Source organism: Xiphophorus couchianus, chromosome 2 (genome assembly GCF_001444195.1).
Source record: "Xiphophorus couchianus chromosome 2, X_couchianus-1.0, whole genome shotgun sequence".
Lineage (NCBI taxonomy): Eukaryota > Metazoa > Chordata > Actinopteri > Cyprinodontiformes > Poeciliidae > Xiphophorus > Xiphophorus couchianus.
Genome location: NC_040229.1, coordinates 4168981 through 4184583, shown reverse-complemented (window position 1 = coordinate 4184583; position 15603 = coordinate 4168981). Strand labels below are relative to the sequence as shown.

At 45.4% G+C, this 15603-nt stretch overlaps 2 protein-coding genes across 9 annotated transcripts in view; both read right to left on the bottom strand.

Moving 5' to 3' along the window:
- The window catches only part of fanca (FA complementation group A), a 35690-nt gene extending 27196 nt beyond the window's left edge, over positions 1-8494 (bottom strand). For 5 of the 8 annotated variants that reach the window (XR_003593947.1, XM_028005604.1, XM_028005618.1 and 2 more), the window contains exons 1-14: positions 8247-8494; positions 7476-7588; positions 7290-7371; positions 4977-5116; positions 4607-4702; positions 4290-4363; positions 3506-3615; positions 3077-3136; positions 2947-2992; positions 1544-1656; positions 1346-1422; positions 958-1099; positions 276-409; positions 20-130 (exon numbers count right to left, since the gene is read on the bottom strand). Coding sequence is in view for 7 of the 8 variants with exons in the window: in XM_028005604.1 (XP_027861405.1) it covers positions 20-130; positions 276-409; positions 958-1099; positions 1346-1422; positions 1544-1656; positions 2947-2992; positions 3077-3136; positions 3506-3615; positions 4290-4363; positions 4607-4702; positions 4977-5116; positions 7290-7371; positions 7476-7588; positions 8247-8301 (1353 nt within the window). In the remaining variant the exon portion in view is untranslated. Of the gene's footprint in view, positions 1-19; positions 131-275; positions 410-957; positions 1100-1345; positions 1423-1543; positions 1657-2920; positions 2993-3076; positions 3137-3505; positions 3616-4289; positions 4364-4606; positions 4703-4976; positions 5117-7289; positions 7372-7475; positions 7589-8246 lie in introns of those variants that run through there. The other 3 variants (XM_028005611.1, XM_028005628.1, XM_028005659.1) reach the window with 3 other exon arrangements.
- Positions 8495-12726: 4232 nt separating this feature from the next.
- slc10a3 (solute carrier family 10 member 3) lies at positions 12727-15508 on the bottom strand. The gene has a single exon (XM_028005900.1). The coding sequence runs from the start codon at positions 14599-14601 to the stop codon at positions 13231-13233; it is 1371 nt and encodes a 456-aa protein (XP_027861701.1). The 5' UTR covers positions 14602-15508; the 3' UTR covers positions 12727-13230.
- Between the last annotated feature and the right edge of the window lie 95 nt (positions 15509-15603).

The following is a 15603-nucleotide window of genomic DNA, read 5'->3' as shown; positions in this document are numbered from 1 at the left end:
TGTAGCTAAAGGATTTCACCTTTAAGTACTGAGGAGGTTCAAAGGGCACGAGGTCAGAGAGGAACTTCAGCAGGAACACCAGAGACTTCTTACTGCCGGCGTGGAAACCGGAGCGTCCGCCAAACGACATCTGAAAGCAAAGCAGATAAATTCAATAAACATTACTCTTTAAAGAAATGTTCATATCAAATTCATAGAGTGAAATATAGTGAGCTTTGTTCTAAAAGCAACGGGGAAATGTTCATTCACAAGTTGTTGTTAAAACCAGATAAAACCTTGAACCAGTCAGTGTAAGATGGAAACATGCCGGCGCCCTCTAGCGCCCCCTGCCGGGCCAGCAGGAAGGCGGCGATCAGCTTCTCCAGATCGTAGCCTCTGAACGCCGAGCTCAGCAGGCGGCACAACAACTCTGACAGAAACAGACGCAGCACGGCGTTAGCTTCGCGGCTGGCCATGTGATCATGTGGCAGTGACGCAGCAAAGGATTATGGGATGTTAAACTGGAGCAGAGAAGTGAAGAAAGCGGTAAATATCGCTTATCGACATACCAGCAGCATAACCGATTCTCGATTCATTTGTTAATGGCATCGTGACTTACCCTAACCCAGACCAGCTGAAAGTTTACAAAATATTTCAATCTGAGCAACAAGGTTTTACCAAAAATGTTTGTGCCGTTTTAACAAAGCAGCAACTTCACTATAGTTTAGTGATTTTAAAATTTCAATGCTTCTCTAAACACAAGACAGCAAATATATTCTGGCCAAAAGCCTGAAAGAAGACAAGCTGCAGTTCTTTCAACATGAAGGTTATTTTATTACTGGGATAGATTTTCACTATATTGAGCAGAACCAACAGTCAGGAAATTATTTGTTTAAATTTAGTTAAACAATTGTTTATGGTTTGGAATATTTTGAATGAGATCCTGGTCAGTGTAGCTTTCATAGAAACTGGGTTTACCGCTGAGGCTGGGCTGGGCCAACTGGTCGTAAACCAGCAGGGTGGAGACAAAGACCAAGACGTGTTTCCAGTTGACCTCGTGCGTTTCCAGAACCTGCTGCAGGTGATGCAGCAGCTGCTCCACGCTGAAGATCGCAGCCAGCTGCCACAGACAGGAAACATCCATAATGCATGCATCCTCCGTAAATCATCAGGAAAATCATGGCAGCGAACGGCGGAGATGGCTCCAGATATGATGCCACATTTAACGTTTCCTCTTCCTTTCAGCACCAGACACAGAGCTGCAATGCTTACATGCCAGGCCTGATGAAGTGACAAACTTTTACAGATTCAAACACAACGTCATCCCAGAGTTTTCCAGACAACTGAGTTGGTAGAAATCATTTACCTTGCAGCAAAGCGAGGTCAGACGGCGGCCGGCTTTAGCAACCGTCCAGTCGTTCTGCGAGGTCACAGCGTCCGACACTGATGACAAACAACTATTTATTCCAACAAGTTTCAGGCCGGATCAGAGGAATTCACCCCGTCATTGTATCAGACACCAGACTACGGTTAACTCCACTGTCACTGCTAATGCTAATGCTACCTGTCAGTTGAGGATTCCAGGTGAAAATCTGAGTCAGGCAGTGAGCAAAGAACCGCTGAAGAGCTTCTGGTGACACTGAACCTCCACACAGTGAAGCATCAAGAGTCTGAATCCTGCAGGAAACACAAAACAGAAGAGCATAGAACCAAACCTGGACAAACACAGAACCAAATCTGGACAAACACAGAAATAGGGGTGCACCAATTTATTGGCACTGATTTATTTAATTTTGAGAGCTGGGTGGTGATTGGTCGATGCTTACATGTTAAGCCAATCTCATCCACCGATCTTATCTATGTTGGCAAAGGTCTAAAACTCAACCACTGTCCTCTTCTGCTCTGCAGTGAGAGGTTGGACTGTTAGTCCTACCCACCAGGTCAGGTCTGCAGTAACAATAGTTGCCCCACTCTTACCAACTCAATGACTTTCTTGCTATATTTAGCAACATTTCAGACAAAATCTTGGTATGGACAAAATTGGAATTTGCAGGTCAGGCTTTTTGACAATCTGTAATCTACGATCGGCCAAAAAACTGCATTTGGTACAGCCCTACATAGAACCAAACCTGGAAAACATAGAATGCCTCCAGGACGTCTCCAGGTTTTCCAGGGACGTCCCAGTGGGAGGGTACCAGGGCCCTCGTGTGTAAAGCGGCGTACACACAAAAAATGTGCAGCGCCATCATATTTTACGCACAAGCCAGCATATATAAAAATGAATGTGGTGGGGCGCTGTGGTGGCGTAGGGGCAAAGCATGACCCACATATGGAGGCCTTAGTCCTCGTGCCGGTAGTCACAGGTTCGATTCCTGGCCTGGTTACACTTGCCGTATTGTCTTCCCCCTCTCTCATCGCCCTCTTTCCTGTCGGGTTACTTTCAAATAAAGGCAACTAGAGCCAACAAAACCTTAAAAAAAGTTTGTAAATATACGCAAACTTTTGACCTGCCGTGAAAATGTGCGGCTTTTTCTGTAAACAATATCAAACTACAACGCGTCAAAACTCACATAAATACACTAAAATCTGACGACATTCAGTTATTTAGACCAGGAAGCATCAAACAGATGATTTAGCTTGTTTTTCATGATTTCAATATTTTATTGTTTAAATAAACAATGAAACTGAACCGCATTTGTCCTCAGACACACACACAAAATAAAGAAAGCAAAAATAAAAGGATGCTAAAACCTCACTAGAATGTAAAAAATACATTTCCTCAGTTTGTGCCTCATAATCGATATTTAATGTGAAAGCTGGACAGGACACCAGGACCCAGAACCGTCTGGTGCGACTTTTTGTCCCGTCTGCCTTGGGATGATTGTGAATCTGGACTGAGGGCAGCGTGAACTTTGACCCTTTCTGCAAGGAGCAGACAGACCTGAAGGTTAAGAAGAAGAAACCAACCATCGCTCTGCTCCTTCATCGCACTCTTCCTTGATGTCCAGAAACCCTAAAAACAACAGCCAAATCTTAGCAATCAGTCAGAAAGTAAATGCGCCACCAGCGGGCGCAGCAGCGGGCGCAGCAGACTCACGGTGAAGCAGCTCATCCAGCACCAAACTCCTCGGCGATGCCACCAGGACTCCAACCACGGCTGAAACACAGGAGATGCGTCTTCAGCTGCGGCTCTCTGGAACCGGCAACTGGACTCTCCTCAGGTCCAAACAGAACCACAGTACAAAATCAGAACCTCAGAGCAAAACCAAAACCGTATTCAAACCTTTCTGAAGCATCACAGAGCTGATCTAGAGCAGAGATGACCTGTCCTGAGCAGGGTTCTGGTTCTGATTCTGCTGGAGGTTTCTTCCTGTTAAAGGGAGTTTCTTTCTCTCCACTGTCGCCGTGTGCTTGCTCAGTATGAGGGAAGGCTGTAAAGTTGAACTGAGTCCTGCTGCATGTTGATGCAGGAACTAACGTTACTTATGGTTACAACACAGAGGAATCTGGAGAAAAAAGCTCTTACTGGATAAAACTTCCTGTTGAACTCGTCTGGTCTCCTCTTCCTCCTGCGGAGGCGTCCAGCAGCAGAGAGCCTTTAACTGACCGGGCAGCCATGATGCGACGGCGTCATCACTGGAACACAAGGAGGTTCATCACTGATATGGTGAGTCTGTTCCATCAGAGCCATGACTGGAGTCTCCATAGCAACCAGTAGACTCCATCTGAGTGCTGATTGGTCGGCTAAGTTCTGCCAGAAAAACCTTAGTGTGAGGCTCAAGTTCTTCTGAGTTAAAGCGCCTCAGGCTCATTGCATGATGGAGGAGGAGTGATGCTGTGGGAGTGTTTCTCTCCCACAGGTTTTGAGAACCTTGTTTAGCTCATAATCTGATGGAAAGCTGAACATGGCTCCTGATTGGATAACAGAACCAGAACATGTTGACCATCAACATCAGTTCCTTCTGCTTCCATCGTCTCAGTCAGAATGAAACCCTGTTGAAACCCGAGGAAGTGATTTTATTGAAAATGCAGCTAAAACAAATTTATTTCTAGGCTCTAAACATCTGATCCTTTGGTACCGATAAGCGAAGAGGACATTAGATGAGTAACGGCAGCGGTTTGGGTCCACAACACCTTCTCTTTTATCTGACAACCAATCAGAAAAATAAACCTTAAACCTCTTCTCATCATGCTCAGAAATACGGCAGCATCTGACTTCAGGTTACCAAGATGCTTTCTGGTCAGGCAGCATCAGCAGCTCCTGAAACATCCAACTTTCATCATGAACCAAACCAGAAAGCAAAGCTCACCTTTCTATGATGTAGTCCAGAGTGAGGATGTTGTAAAGGTGAAGAAAGTACAGCAGCTCCAGGTGAGGATGCTTCTGAAAACACAACATGCCTGGGTTTAGTGTCTGCTTCACCAACTTGCACAAAGTTCCTGCTGGCAGAGAGTAAAAACACTCCAGATTACCAGATTCACATGACCCAAGGTTCTGTCTCCTTGGTTGTTTTAATCTCCAGTTAAGAATAAAGTTCTAAAAACATTCAGAACTGTAAAAACATGCAAGTGAAGGAGAAAAGTGTCTGAGCCGCAGGAAGTGAACCCCGGCCAGGTGTGTGATCACCTGATCTCTTCGGTACTCTGCCCACAGCAGCCTGGGGCAAAAAACTCCTTGGTATAGCAGCAGTTTGCCGGCCTCCAACAGAACCTGCAACTGGACCTGCAGAGGACAGGGAAGAACAGAACCTGTCAGAACATCTGCAACAGAAACGTCATAAAGCTGCTGGTGGAAAACTGACCCAGAGCGACCAGAACCACAGAAAACCCAAAGAGGAACCAGAAAACGGGAAGCAGGTACAAATGGAAAAGCTCAGCAGCAGAAGCTCTGTAGCACAGTCAGATGAACTGAACATGTAAGGGTACCCTAGTGGTGACCCGGTATCGGTATCAGTGTCGTGCAGCGCTGCAGCTGTGGGTCCATCAGACTCACTCACTCTCTGAGAAGACGTGAACATCTGCCTCAGTTTGTCCTCCTGTCCCCCAACGATCTCCTCCAGTCTGTCCAACATCGTCTTCACCGACACGGCTCCGACGGAGACGCCCCGTCGCTCGGCCTGACGCCGCAGTTCGCTCCCTGCAGCAGACAACACGTTGGGGAGGAGCAAAATAATGAGAGACAAACATTTGATCTTGGTGTGGAGGCGAGTAATCTGTTAATCTGGGACTAGTTTCTTTTGGGATTGACCATCAGCAGCTGAAACCAGATGTTCCCATGATGATGTCATGGCTTTGAAAGCCTCTGATTGGTCTATTCATATAATGTGTACTTGGTTATATAACTGCATCATCAATAAATCAGTTGGTTCCCATTGGTCGATTTATCATTGATTAACGACCTGGAGAGCGAAACGAGTCCTGGACCAGCATGGACTGAAAGGCCATTCAGAGAGGAAGAATCCATCCCCGTAGAACAGCGGTGTCCAAAGTGCGGCCCGGGAGCCGTTTGTGGCACCACAGGCAGCTGGTGGAAAATATCTTCCTGGTCATATCCTGGTTGTGGAACATTGGACCAGCTCCACACCCTCACCAGGGTCCGGGAGGGTCCTGGGCGTTCACCCAACTGATCTACAGTACAGTACAGACCAAAAGTTTGGACACACCTTCTAATTCAATGGGTTTTCTTTATTTTCATGACTATTTATAAGGCAATAAATCCCACTTATTAACCTGACAGGTTGACCTATGAAGTGAAAACCATTTCAGGTGACGACCTCCTGAAGCTCATCAAGAAAATGCAGAGTGTGTGCAAAGCAGTAATCACAGCAAAAGGTTGCTACTTTGAAGAAACTAGAATATAAGGGCTATTTTCAGTTGTTTTACACTTTTTTGTTTAGTGCATATTTCCACATGTTTTATTCATAGTTTTGATGCCTTCAGTGTGAATCTACAATGTCAATAGTCATGAAAATAAAGGAAACTCATTGGATTTAAAGGTGTGTCCAAACTTTTGGTCAGTACTGTATATGCACTGTGTGGACTTGGAGAAGACATTGGATCTCGTCCCTTGAGGAATCCTGTGGGTACCGGGCCCTTTAATACGGGCTGTCAGGTTCCTGTTTCAGTGTCAGAGTCTGGTCCGCACTGCAGGCAGGAAGTTGGGCTCGTTTGCGGTGAGAGTTGGACTCCACCAGGGCTGCCCTTTGTCACCGATTCTGTTATGGACAGAGTTTGTAGACCAACCAAGGTGTTGAGGGGATCCGTTTTGGTGACCTTAGGATCCCATCTCTGCATTTTGCAGATGATGTGGTCCTGTTGGCTTCATCGGGTCATGATCTGCAGCTCTCACTGGAGCGGTTCGCAGCCGAGTGTGAAGCAGCTGGGATGAGGATCAGTGCCTCCAAATCTGTGTGTCTTTAGCCGGAAAAGGGTAGAGTGCTTTCTCCGGGTCGGGGGGACGTCAGGGTAAGTCTAACCCTATTCTAACCCTAACCCCCAAGTGGAGGAGTTTAAGTATCTCTTGGTTCATGAAAGAGGGAAACATAGAGAGGGAGGTTGACAGGCGGATTGGTGCAACGCTTGCAGTGAAGCGGGCGCCGATACAGCGCCCGCTTCACTGCAGTGATGTACCTACAGTACATCAGTATGTATGTTTAGCGAAGTGGGCGTCGATACAGCGCTGCTCCTTCACATTAAGAGGAGCCAGTTGAGGGGCATCTGGTTAGGATGGACGCCTCAGTGGAAGATCCAGGACTGGAGGCACGATGTTCCTCTGCTGGGAACACCGTGGGATTCCTGGAGGAGTTGGAACAGGAGGCTGGGAGAGGGAAGTCTGGGCCTCCTACTGATTCTGCTGACCCCATGACCCGACCCCAGATAAGAGGAAGAAATGTGATGAATGGATGAAAGCAGCTGGTCTAGCCAAAGGCCAATCTAGATCTCCACTTGTATCCAGATCCATTTACCACAAGGCTCACAATACTTTCATCCTTTTTTTTTAAAACACTGGATGTTAAGTTATTGTTGAGCATGTTAAAAAAAACAATGAAAAACACAATAAAAAAAATTTTTTTTTTGATTTTTAATTCCAAAAATGTCAAATTTTGTGGCCAGCCAGTTTTGACATCACTGATCTGAAAGCAACTAACTCACCAAAAACTGAGGAGATGGGCGGAAACTTCTGACTCTGAAGGAAGATTTTAAATAATTGTTTACAATTCTGAAATTATTATTTTTGTTAAGGAAACATAAATTAATCTCCACTGACCTTCATGTCAGACAATAAAAAGGTACATTGTGTACATTCTCACCCACTAGCAGTCCTGCAACGTTCAAAGGGTCAGCATCAGACGCTGTTTGGTTCTGCTCCGGGTTTCGGTTCTGCTCCACGTTCTGGAAGCAGATCATGCGACATGGATCCGGGTTATGGAAACATCAAACATCTAAAGGTTACTGCAGGAAGAGACTTCCTGTCTGTTAGATGGACCAGGACTCACCTGCAGCTCCTGGAACAGGCTGCACAGGTTCTGGTTCCGGTCCAGCAGCTGGACCGCGGCCTCCTGCAGCCGCTCACCATCATCAAGCTTTGGCTTCTTTAAGCCGCGGCCAGCTGAGACCGAGCAGAACAAGAAATATTAAAACATTCTCTAAACATCACAAAGCAGAAAGTTTCTGACTCTGCTAGAAAACTAGAAACCATTTCAGAGACAAACTTCCTCCATGGGGATGTGATTCTGTCCTCAGCACAGAGGAAGACAAGGAAGCTTCCAGATGTTTCCTCAATCTGCAGAAAGGTGGCAGGACGTTTACATCCGCTCACTAGAGAATTAAAAATTGTGGACAAATTGTCCTGCTCAAAAGCAGCTTTGCAGGTCTGCTGCTGGAATCTACTTTAATATTTCAGGATCTTCAAGCTGCAGTCAGCCTCTTCTCTTGTTGTCCCCGGTTCTTCTTCTGGCTTATTTTAGGTTCACTAAATGTTTCATTTGAGTTTTACGGGTTAAAGGTCATCCAGGAAGCTTATTTCCATATCATAAAACCTGGCATCCTAACAGGGCTGAGAATTTTTATTAATTTTTATTAATATTTCACCCTGTGAGGCTGAATAGAATAAACGTCAATATTTAAGCCAATTCTAGAAAATAGTGTCATATTTAGCTCCGTTCATATTTATTCAGTTTCTTCTATATTTATAGAACGTTCAAAGCTTTAACTAGGTCCATAATCAGAACATTACTAACTTTACCCGGCCAGGTGTATTAACTCACCGAGGAGGGAGCAGAGCGGCCTTTTCTGCGACCCACAGGACGTTTGGAGGGACATGATGTCTGGAGAGAAGGTCCCGGTTCCGAGGCGATTCTGGGTCAGAGAAGGTTTTGGTTCCAGAAAACGTTCAGGTTTAACTTGTCTTGCTCCTGCTTTCTGTGTCCGCCATGTTTCCTCTTGGCGCTTTGTGCTGTCATTGGTCGGACCTGCAGCCAATCAGGTAAGAGCTTCTTCTTCTTCTTCTTCTTCTTCTTCTGGTAAAGTCTTGGCGCACCATCGCCACAAACTTGACCGATATATATGAACCTTATTGATGGAGGACTCGGTGCGTGACTACAGACCATCTGATCCATTTCCTCTGGTTCTTAGCAAGTTGTCCTAGAATATCTTGTTGTACCAGCAGATTGCTTTGTATGTTTCTTTATGTTGCTTTGCATTGCAGAGCAGAGAATCAGGTTCCTGTTTGGCTCCTGAGGTGAAATCTGAGTAAAGCTGCAGAACAACATTATTGTGTCACTGATAAAAAAAAAAGTTTCAGCTTCAGCTCAGCTTTGTTCCTCTAGGCGTCAGAACATGAGCACCAGTTTGCTGCTCTCTGTTCTTCCACAGAGGATCCGGCACGCTCAATTTACACTGTCACTTTAGATCTGGTGTATAGATTGATCACTGCAGATTTTAGCAAGCATTTGGTCTAAATTCATTAATATGCATTTTCTGAATGAAATGTTATAAAAGATGAAGCAGGAGTGTTTTTGAATATCTAAGTGAATTGGTTAGGGTTAAATTCTCCCTTTGTATAAAACAGAACTATCAACTTGGTTCCGATCTGGGCTCAGTGACCCAAATGTCTCACAGAACAAAGTGTAGCAGCTCATGCTTCAGGACCCGCCCGATATTTCCTCACTTTCTGGTTCTCAGGTGAAACAGAACCCAGGCCCGTTAATGACCTCCTGGGTTCTAGATTTTACTCATTTGCAGCCAGTCGTCTTCTAACGTGATTTTGTTCAATACTTCTTCAAGCTTTCTGATAATCCACTTGTTCAAAACAGAAAATTATCACTAATCAGGCTGAAAATTCAAACAAACTTAGAGAAAGTTGAGTGAAGCAACCGTCCACCAGGTACTGGTTTCTGCCAGGCTTTGCTGCAGATGTTCAAGCAACAGAAGAGCTACTTATAAAAGCTGCAAAAAGAAACTCGTGAAATCTTAATTCATCCTGTCCTCTTAAATATTTAAAAGCCCATCTGCCTATTGTGCCACTAATGTACTGGATAGAGAAATAAATAGAGGGGGATGTGCAGCCAACTGGGTGCAGTTGATGCTTCCCAGGTCCTGAAATCATTCAGATTGAGTCTGAAGAGATCTAAACAGAACAAACAACACGGTGCCATTATTTATTACACCAATGTTCAGACCTTGGGTCGTTGTTTCAGTTGTTTTTAAGGTTTCGTTATTATTCTGTGTTTCTTTGATTAGATCAGTCTTGTTTCTGTTTTACTTTAGTTCAGTCCTTTTTAATGGTTTTAGCTGATTTCTTTTCTGTAGTTATTCCAGTTTTATTATGTTTCTTAGGTCTAGTTATTCTTTGGTATTAGATTTCTTTAGCCAGTCAGCTCAGCTCCATTGTCCCACATTCAGTCCAGTATTGAAACACTTCTGCCGCTGTTTCCTCCTGTCACTTCGCTTTAGGTCCCAGCCATGCTCCTTGTGCTTTTGTTTGTTTCTGATGTGTTTTTGTAAGTCTTTGTTCACATTTTTCATTAATCTACTCACTGCCCCTGCATTTGTGTCCTCTTTAACTAACGCATCATGACAACCTGAGACTCGAATGGACCAATCCTCTCCAAGCTTTAGCTCCCACTGTGCTGTAGAACAGTATGGGATACTGCAGGGTTCCTGGTTGGGTTCACAGAACATGTGGGTTTAAGAAAAGCCCACATCATCCACCTTCCACCACCGTGCTTGACAGTTTGTTTGAGGTGTTTGTCTTGATGTGGTTCCCTGTAAACATTATGTCCAACTACCTCTAGTTTGTCTCATCTGTCCAGAGGACATTGTCTCTGAAGTCTTGTCCTTCAGCCTGATGGATCTCTGCTAACCTATGACCGGCAGCCATCTTGTTTCTAGAAGGAAGAAGTTTTATCCATTAAAACTGAAACTTCTCTTTAACCCTTCATAGCTCACACTTATGAAGATCATCAACTCGGTCTCTTTTAGGGAAACAGTTTTTAACTTTCTGCTTCTCCACTACGAAACAGAATTGAAGTTGGTGTTTCATATCCTGACATATAAAAATCAACAACAAATCTACTTTATTGTTTATTACTTGGAATAGCCATTAGCTAGTATTTACACCCAACTCTTCCTGGTGTCTACTATTAAAAACACGTATCATACAATAGAAATCACTCTAATATATGACAGATGACAAATTTAGCATATCAATGCAAAGTAGCTACCGTTCATACAAAATGTTGATAAATTTATCAAGTATAAAATAATTAATCATTCCAGTTATAGGTATATTTCTTCTAAAAAAGCTTTTCATTTTCTTTTTAAAAGCCTCTTTTCAGCTTTGATTGGAGTTAATGGTAGAGAGCGCCGCTCTGTCTTCGCTCTGCAGGTAAAGGTGACAAGGAGAAATTAAATTTTTGCCTGAGGAATTTGAAAACATCCTATAACTGCATGTCTGGTCACATTTCCATATGAACTTAAATTGTTCTTTAAGGAGCAAAGAAAAATCATGACTCTGGCATCTTAAAGTTTTCCATGTTGAGATAATGAAGCTAATATCCTATCATGGACGTTTAGCCAGTTTAGACTAAAACGCATTGTGTTTATTTTTGTCCTGGAAGAACAATTCAATACTAAATGAGCAGCGTTATTCTGTCCATATTATGTGACAATATTCCATCTGAGAGATAATTCAAGTTCTGACATACAAGCCAAAGCCCCGCCCATACGCTTCTGCCACTTGTTTGATGATTAAGTTTGATGATTGCTGTTGATGATCTAAAACCCATTGATCTGCAATTTCCAATTCATTGTTTAAGATTAATGTCAATGCAGATAATGATTTTGCAGATGCATAGTATCATCTGCATATATTGTTAATTTTGCATGTTTTAACATAAAAGGTAGATCATTTGTAAAAAAATAACATACCAGAGCGAACCAAGACAGCTGCCTTGTGGAATTCCAATCCTCTGCACCCTTTTGTGAAAAACTACCATTAAAATGCCATTAAATACCATTAAAACTCTGTGGTCTGCTGCACAAGTAACTCTTCATCAGTGTTAGTCCAAACAGCTCCAAAACGAGCTGCGATCAGTCACATCGACCGGCGATGCAGACGCCTAATAGACACATCTTCTAGTTGTAAATAGTTCTTATTGTTGTATTTTAAATAGTTTGAAATATAAGTTATATTAATGGACCCACATTAATATTTTGTATTGTTCGTTTCTTTGCAAAGACAAGTTAACTTTTTTGTAAAATGCCAATTTTCAGGGGGCTTTTCTTCAGGTTCAATTCATATATAAATGTCTTTAAATGTAATTTTCAAAAACAAAAGACATTTAAAAAGAGGGAGATTTATTTATTGTACTGATGCTCCTGTATGTCACACATGGCTCCACTATTCATGTTTACCATCCTGCACACAAAGCAGAGGAGGAGTCCACAGTGATGACTCACATGATCTTCTTCCTGTTTCTGCTGGACTTCCCCTAACCGCCATTTTAAAGCTTCTCCTGTTTGGACGATTTACAGCTGCGCCACATTCCTGAGAGCTCAAGCTACCAAACAGAGGCAAACATTTCTGTTTCCCACCATCAAAGTGTTTAGCTCCAGCCTACAGATGAAGGTTTTCTGTGTTGTTGTGAAACTTGTGAACTTCGACCCTATGAAACTGTTCAGATAAAACCTGGACCTTGTCCCATGTTGCAACAAGTTAGTAAACTCACATTTCCTCATTAGCTTTCCTTTTTATTCAACAGCTCCACATTTCAGGAACGTCGGACCAGCTCGCTTCATGTTTTTACACACTTAACACTTTTCAGAGGAAAAACTTGAAAGCACAAAAATAATTTCTTTGAAAATGATCATTTGACAATTTTCATCTTTCAGCCCTGAAAATATCTGACTGAATGGAGCTAATTTTATTTATGGGTGTTGTAAGGGGAATGAATACAAACCCAGATTTTTTATTTGTAAAACAAGTTGAAAACCCTTTTCAGATCTGTGGCAGAAAATCCTAAGAACAAACATCAGCGTTTCTGTTGGGAGCATGACAAAGTGGAAAGGTTCAGGAGTGGGAGTACTTTACGTAGCGTGGCTGGCTTTGCACCCCATTGTAACAAGCCGAGTTTAAAGAAGCAATTGGTGGTGATTCACACTGAGCTGCTGAAAGTCTCACCACCAGGAGAAAAAGCTCAACGTGGTGATAAATGCACCCTGGAAACAAAACACACAGCTGAGAAATTAAAGCTCTCACAAGGACTTTATTCTTCATTTTCAAATATTCAAGTACATGGATGTGAAATATCCAGGACACAATCAGTGGCAAATACTTTCTGAAGGAAATAATCACATCATCATGTTCCTTGAAAGGTGTTCCTCTCATGTTCCCCTCGCAGGCTAAGACACATAGATCACTTGTAAACATGATACATTTTCAGTCTGATTTTAGAAATACAAAAAGCCGTCTTGTAGAAAAATAAGTTCTGTCTTCAGAGGAATATCAGCATGAAGAAGCTCACAGTAGAATCTGATCTGAAAAGGAGCAACACACAAAACTCTCAGGGGTAAAAGGCCTTTGGTTTCCATGAAAAAAAAAATAAAATAAATACCAAAAACGACATTAAAAGAAGCAGAAAAGATCAGTCCGCTGTACAACAGTGATGAGTGGACCGGAACCGAGCCGCCACGAAGGCAGACGGATGTCCACAGGTTTCCAAAGGTCCATTCTGCAGCTACAATCAGCCGTCACTCCTGAGGACAGCAGAGCCTCTGCCAGATGAAGGAGCCCAGGACGATGAGGAGCATCTCCGAGGTGCTGCTGAGCGCCACGATGAAGGGCGCCTGGGACGCAAAGTCCGCCTCCACTCGCCGGAAGGACAGCTGCATGACGGCCAGAGCCAGCAGGCTGTTCTGGACGCCCACCTCGATGCTCACGGTTTTCATCTGCGGCAGAGCCAAGCCAGCGCTTCTGGCGAGGCCGGCGCCGACCAGGAGGCCCAGCAAAGGCACCGTCACCCCGACTGCCACGATCTGGGGCTGCACGTTGGCCAGGATGGACGCCCCCATCTGGTAGGCCATGAAGATGCCACCGACCATCAGCACTACGCTGAAGGGCCGGATGAGCACCAGCAGGACGCGGGTGAGAGCCGGGAGCCGCAGCTTGATCAGCATGCCCAGGGAGATGGGGATGGCGATGAAGAGGAGGGTGCCCAAGATCTTCACGAAGGGGACGTGGAGGGCGGCGTGAACGCCCAGCAGCCTGCCGTACACAGCCGAGGACAGCGGCATGGCCGCCGTGGCCACCACCGTGGACACCAGCGTCATGGAGATCGCCAGTGTGACGTCGCCCCCCAGCAGCAGGCTGTAAAGGTAGCCGCCGCCGCCGCCCGGTGCGGAGCAGGTGATGACCAGGCCGAGGGACAGCGCGGTGGGCAGCGACAGCAGCCGGGACGCGCAGTAGGCGTACAGCGGCATGACCAGGAACTGGGCCAGCACCCCCAGCAGCAGCGCCATCGGGCGGCGCAGCAGAGCCCGCAGCACCTCCACCTCCACCTTGCAGCCGAAGGCACACTTGTTGACGAAGATGAGGGGCAGCAAGGCGAACAGCACCGGGTTCTCCGTGAAGTGGGACAGGCCCCCCGACTGCAGCAGCCGGGTGGCCGCGTCGGCCTCGCTGGGCTCCACTCTGATGAAGTAGTCCGTCCTCTCCTCGATCAGAACCGGAACCGAGTCCCAGTCCCGGTCCCGGTCCAGCAGCTGGATCTGCAGCGGCGCCCGGCCCGGGAACCCGGAACGGATGCTGATGATGAAGCTTCCGGCCGGTCCTTCCAGGCCGCCGGCCGTCACATTCAGGACGGAGAGGACCTCCGGGTCCAGAGACCGAACCCTCACCGTCTGCTTCCGGCTGGAGCCCCGGTACCGACTGGAGATCACGATCACTCCTTCAGTGTTTTCCGGAAACTCAAATTCCTGCGCCGATCCGTCCCCGATGGAGATGTAGCCGGTGTGGTTCGTCCGGCTGGTGTCGGTGCTGCTGTCCACGGTCAGGTTCCCGGTGGCCCAGGTCCGGTTCGGTCCGCCGATCAGGAGCAAACAGAGAGTAAAAAGCGTTCTCATCGCAGTGGCGGCCAGAGGGCGGAGGGGCGCCGCAGAGACACGCGTCGGCCCGGCCAGGGCCCTCCGCAGACGGCTACACCGCCGCCCGAACCAGCCGGCACGCCGAACTTCTCATTCCTGTCTTTGGGATAAAAGCTCCGCGTCGTCGGCCGCCTCCCCGTCTTGTCTGGTTCCCATTTTCGTACCGCCTTTATACCGGACCCGAAGCATCACCCCGCCCTGTCCGGCCCTGGCGGAGCCCAGCTGCACCGCGGCAGCTCCGGGAATCCAACCCACACCCGGCCGGTTGGTCTTCAGTCCGAAGGAAGAACCGCAGCTTCGCCTCTTTCGCTCATTTTTTTCTCTAGAAAGATGAAAAGGGATTGAAAAAATAATGAAAACGGACGCTGCAGCCTTCTGCCGAGGCGTGACGTCAAGCTGGTTAAAGGAAGATGCAGACTTTCGCACAGGCATGCCAAAATAAAAGTCTCATATCTCCTTAGATGAGCGAACACTATGAGCCCAATTGCGTGAATAAAAATGAAAGCTTAGGTTAGATGGAGGAATCTCGTGTTCATACTATGGGATGGTATCTTAGAGTTTTGACCTTGATTATTAGGAGTTTCCAGACTTGGACTGGATCACAATGATCCAGTTAGAAAATCAGATCAATCGTCTACAAGAAATTCAGCTTTAATGCAGCATTCATCCTGCTTATTCTGAGTGTTTTTTAGATAATAGTGACCAAAGTTTGGTTCTTTCAGCTCAGGACTGGGTGTTGTTGTTTTCAACTGGTTGCAACCTGAGATTAAATTAGCAAGTCATTAAAATGGAGGAGTTTTTCATTACTATAGTTTAGCTACCTCATAGATATTTAAATTATATTTTTGCTATATTATTGTTGCATTGGCAAGTTACATTAAAGTATTTTGGCAATTAAATGTAAAACAGTCTCATACCTTCTTTCCTTTCCACTGATTCTTTTCATTTGACTACAAACTAACACTGTTAAAAAATTAAATA

Excerpts from the sequence above, each read along its gene's own strand:
- slc10a3 (XM_028005900.1), bottom strand. The coding sequence starts at position 14,601 with ATGAGAACGCTTTTTACTCTCTGTTTGCTCCTGATCGGCGGACCGAAC.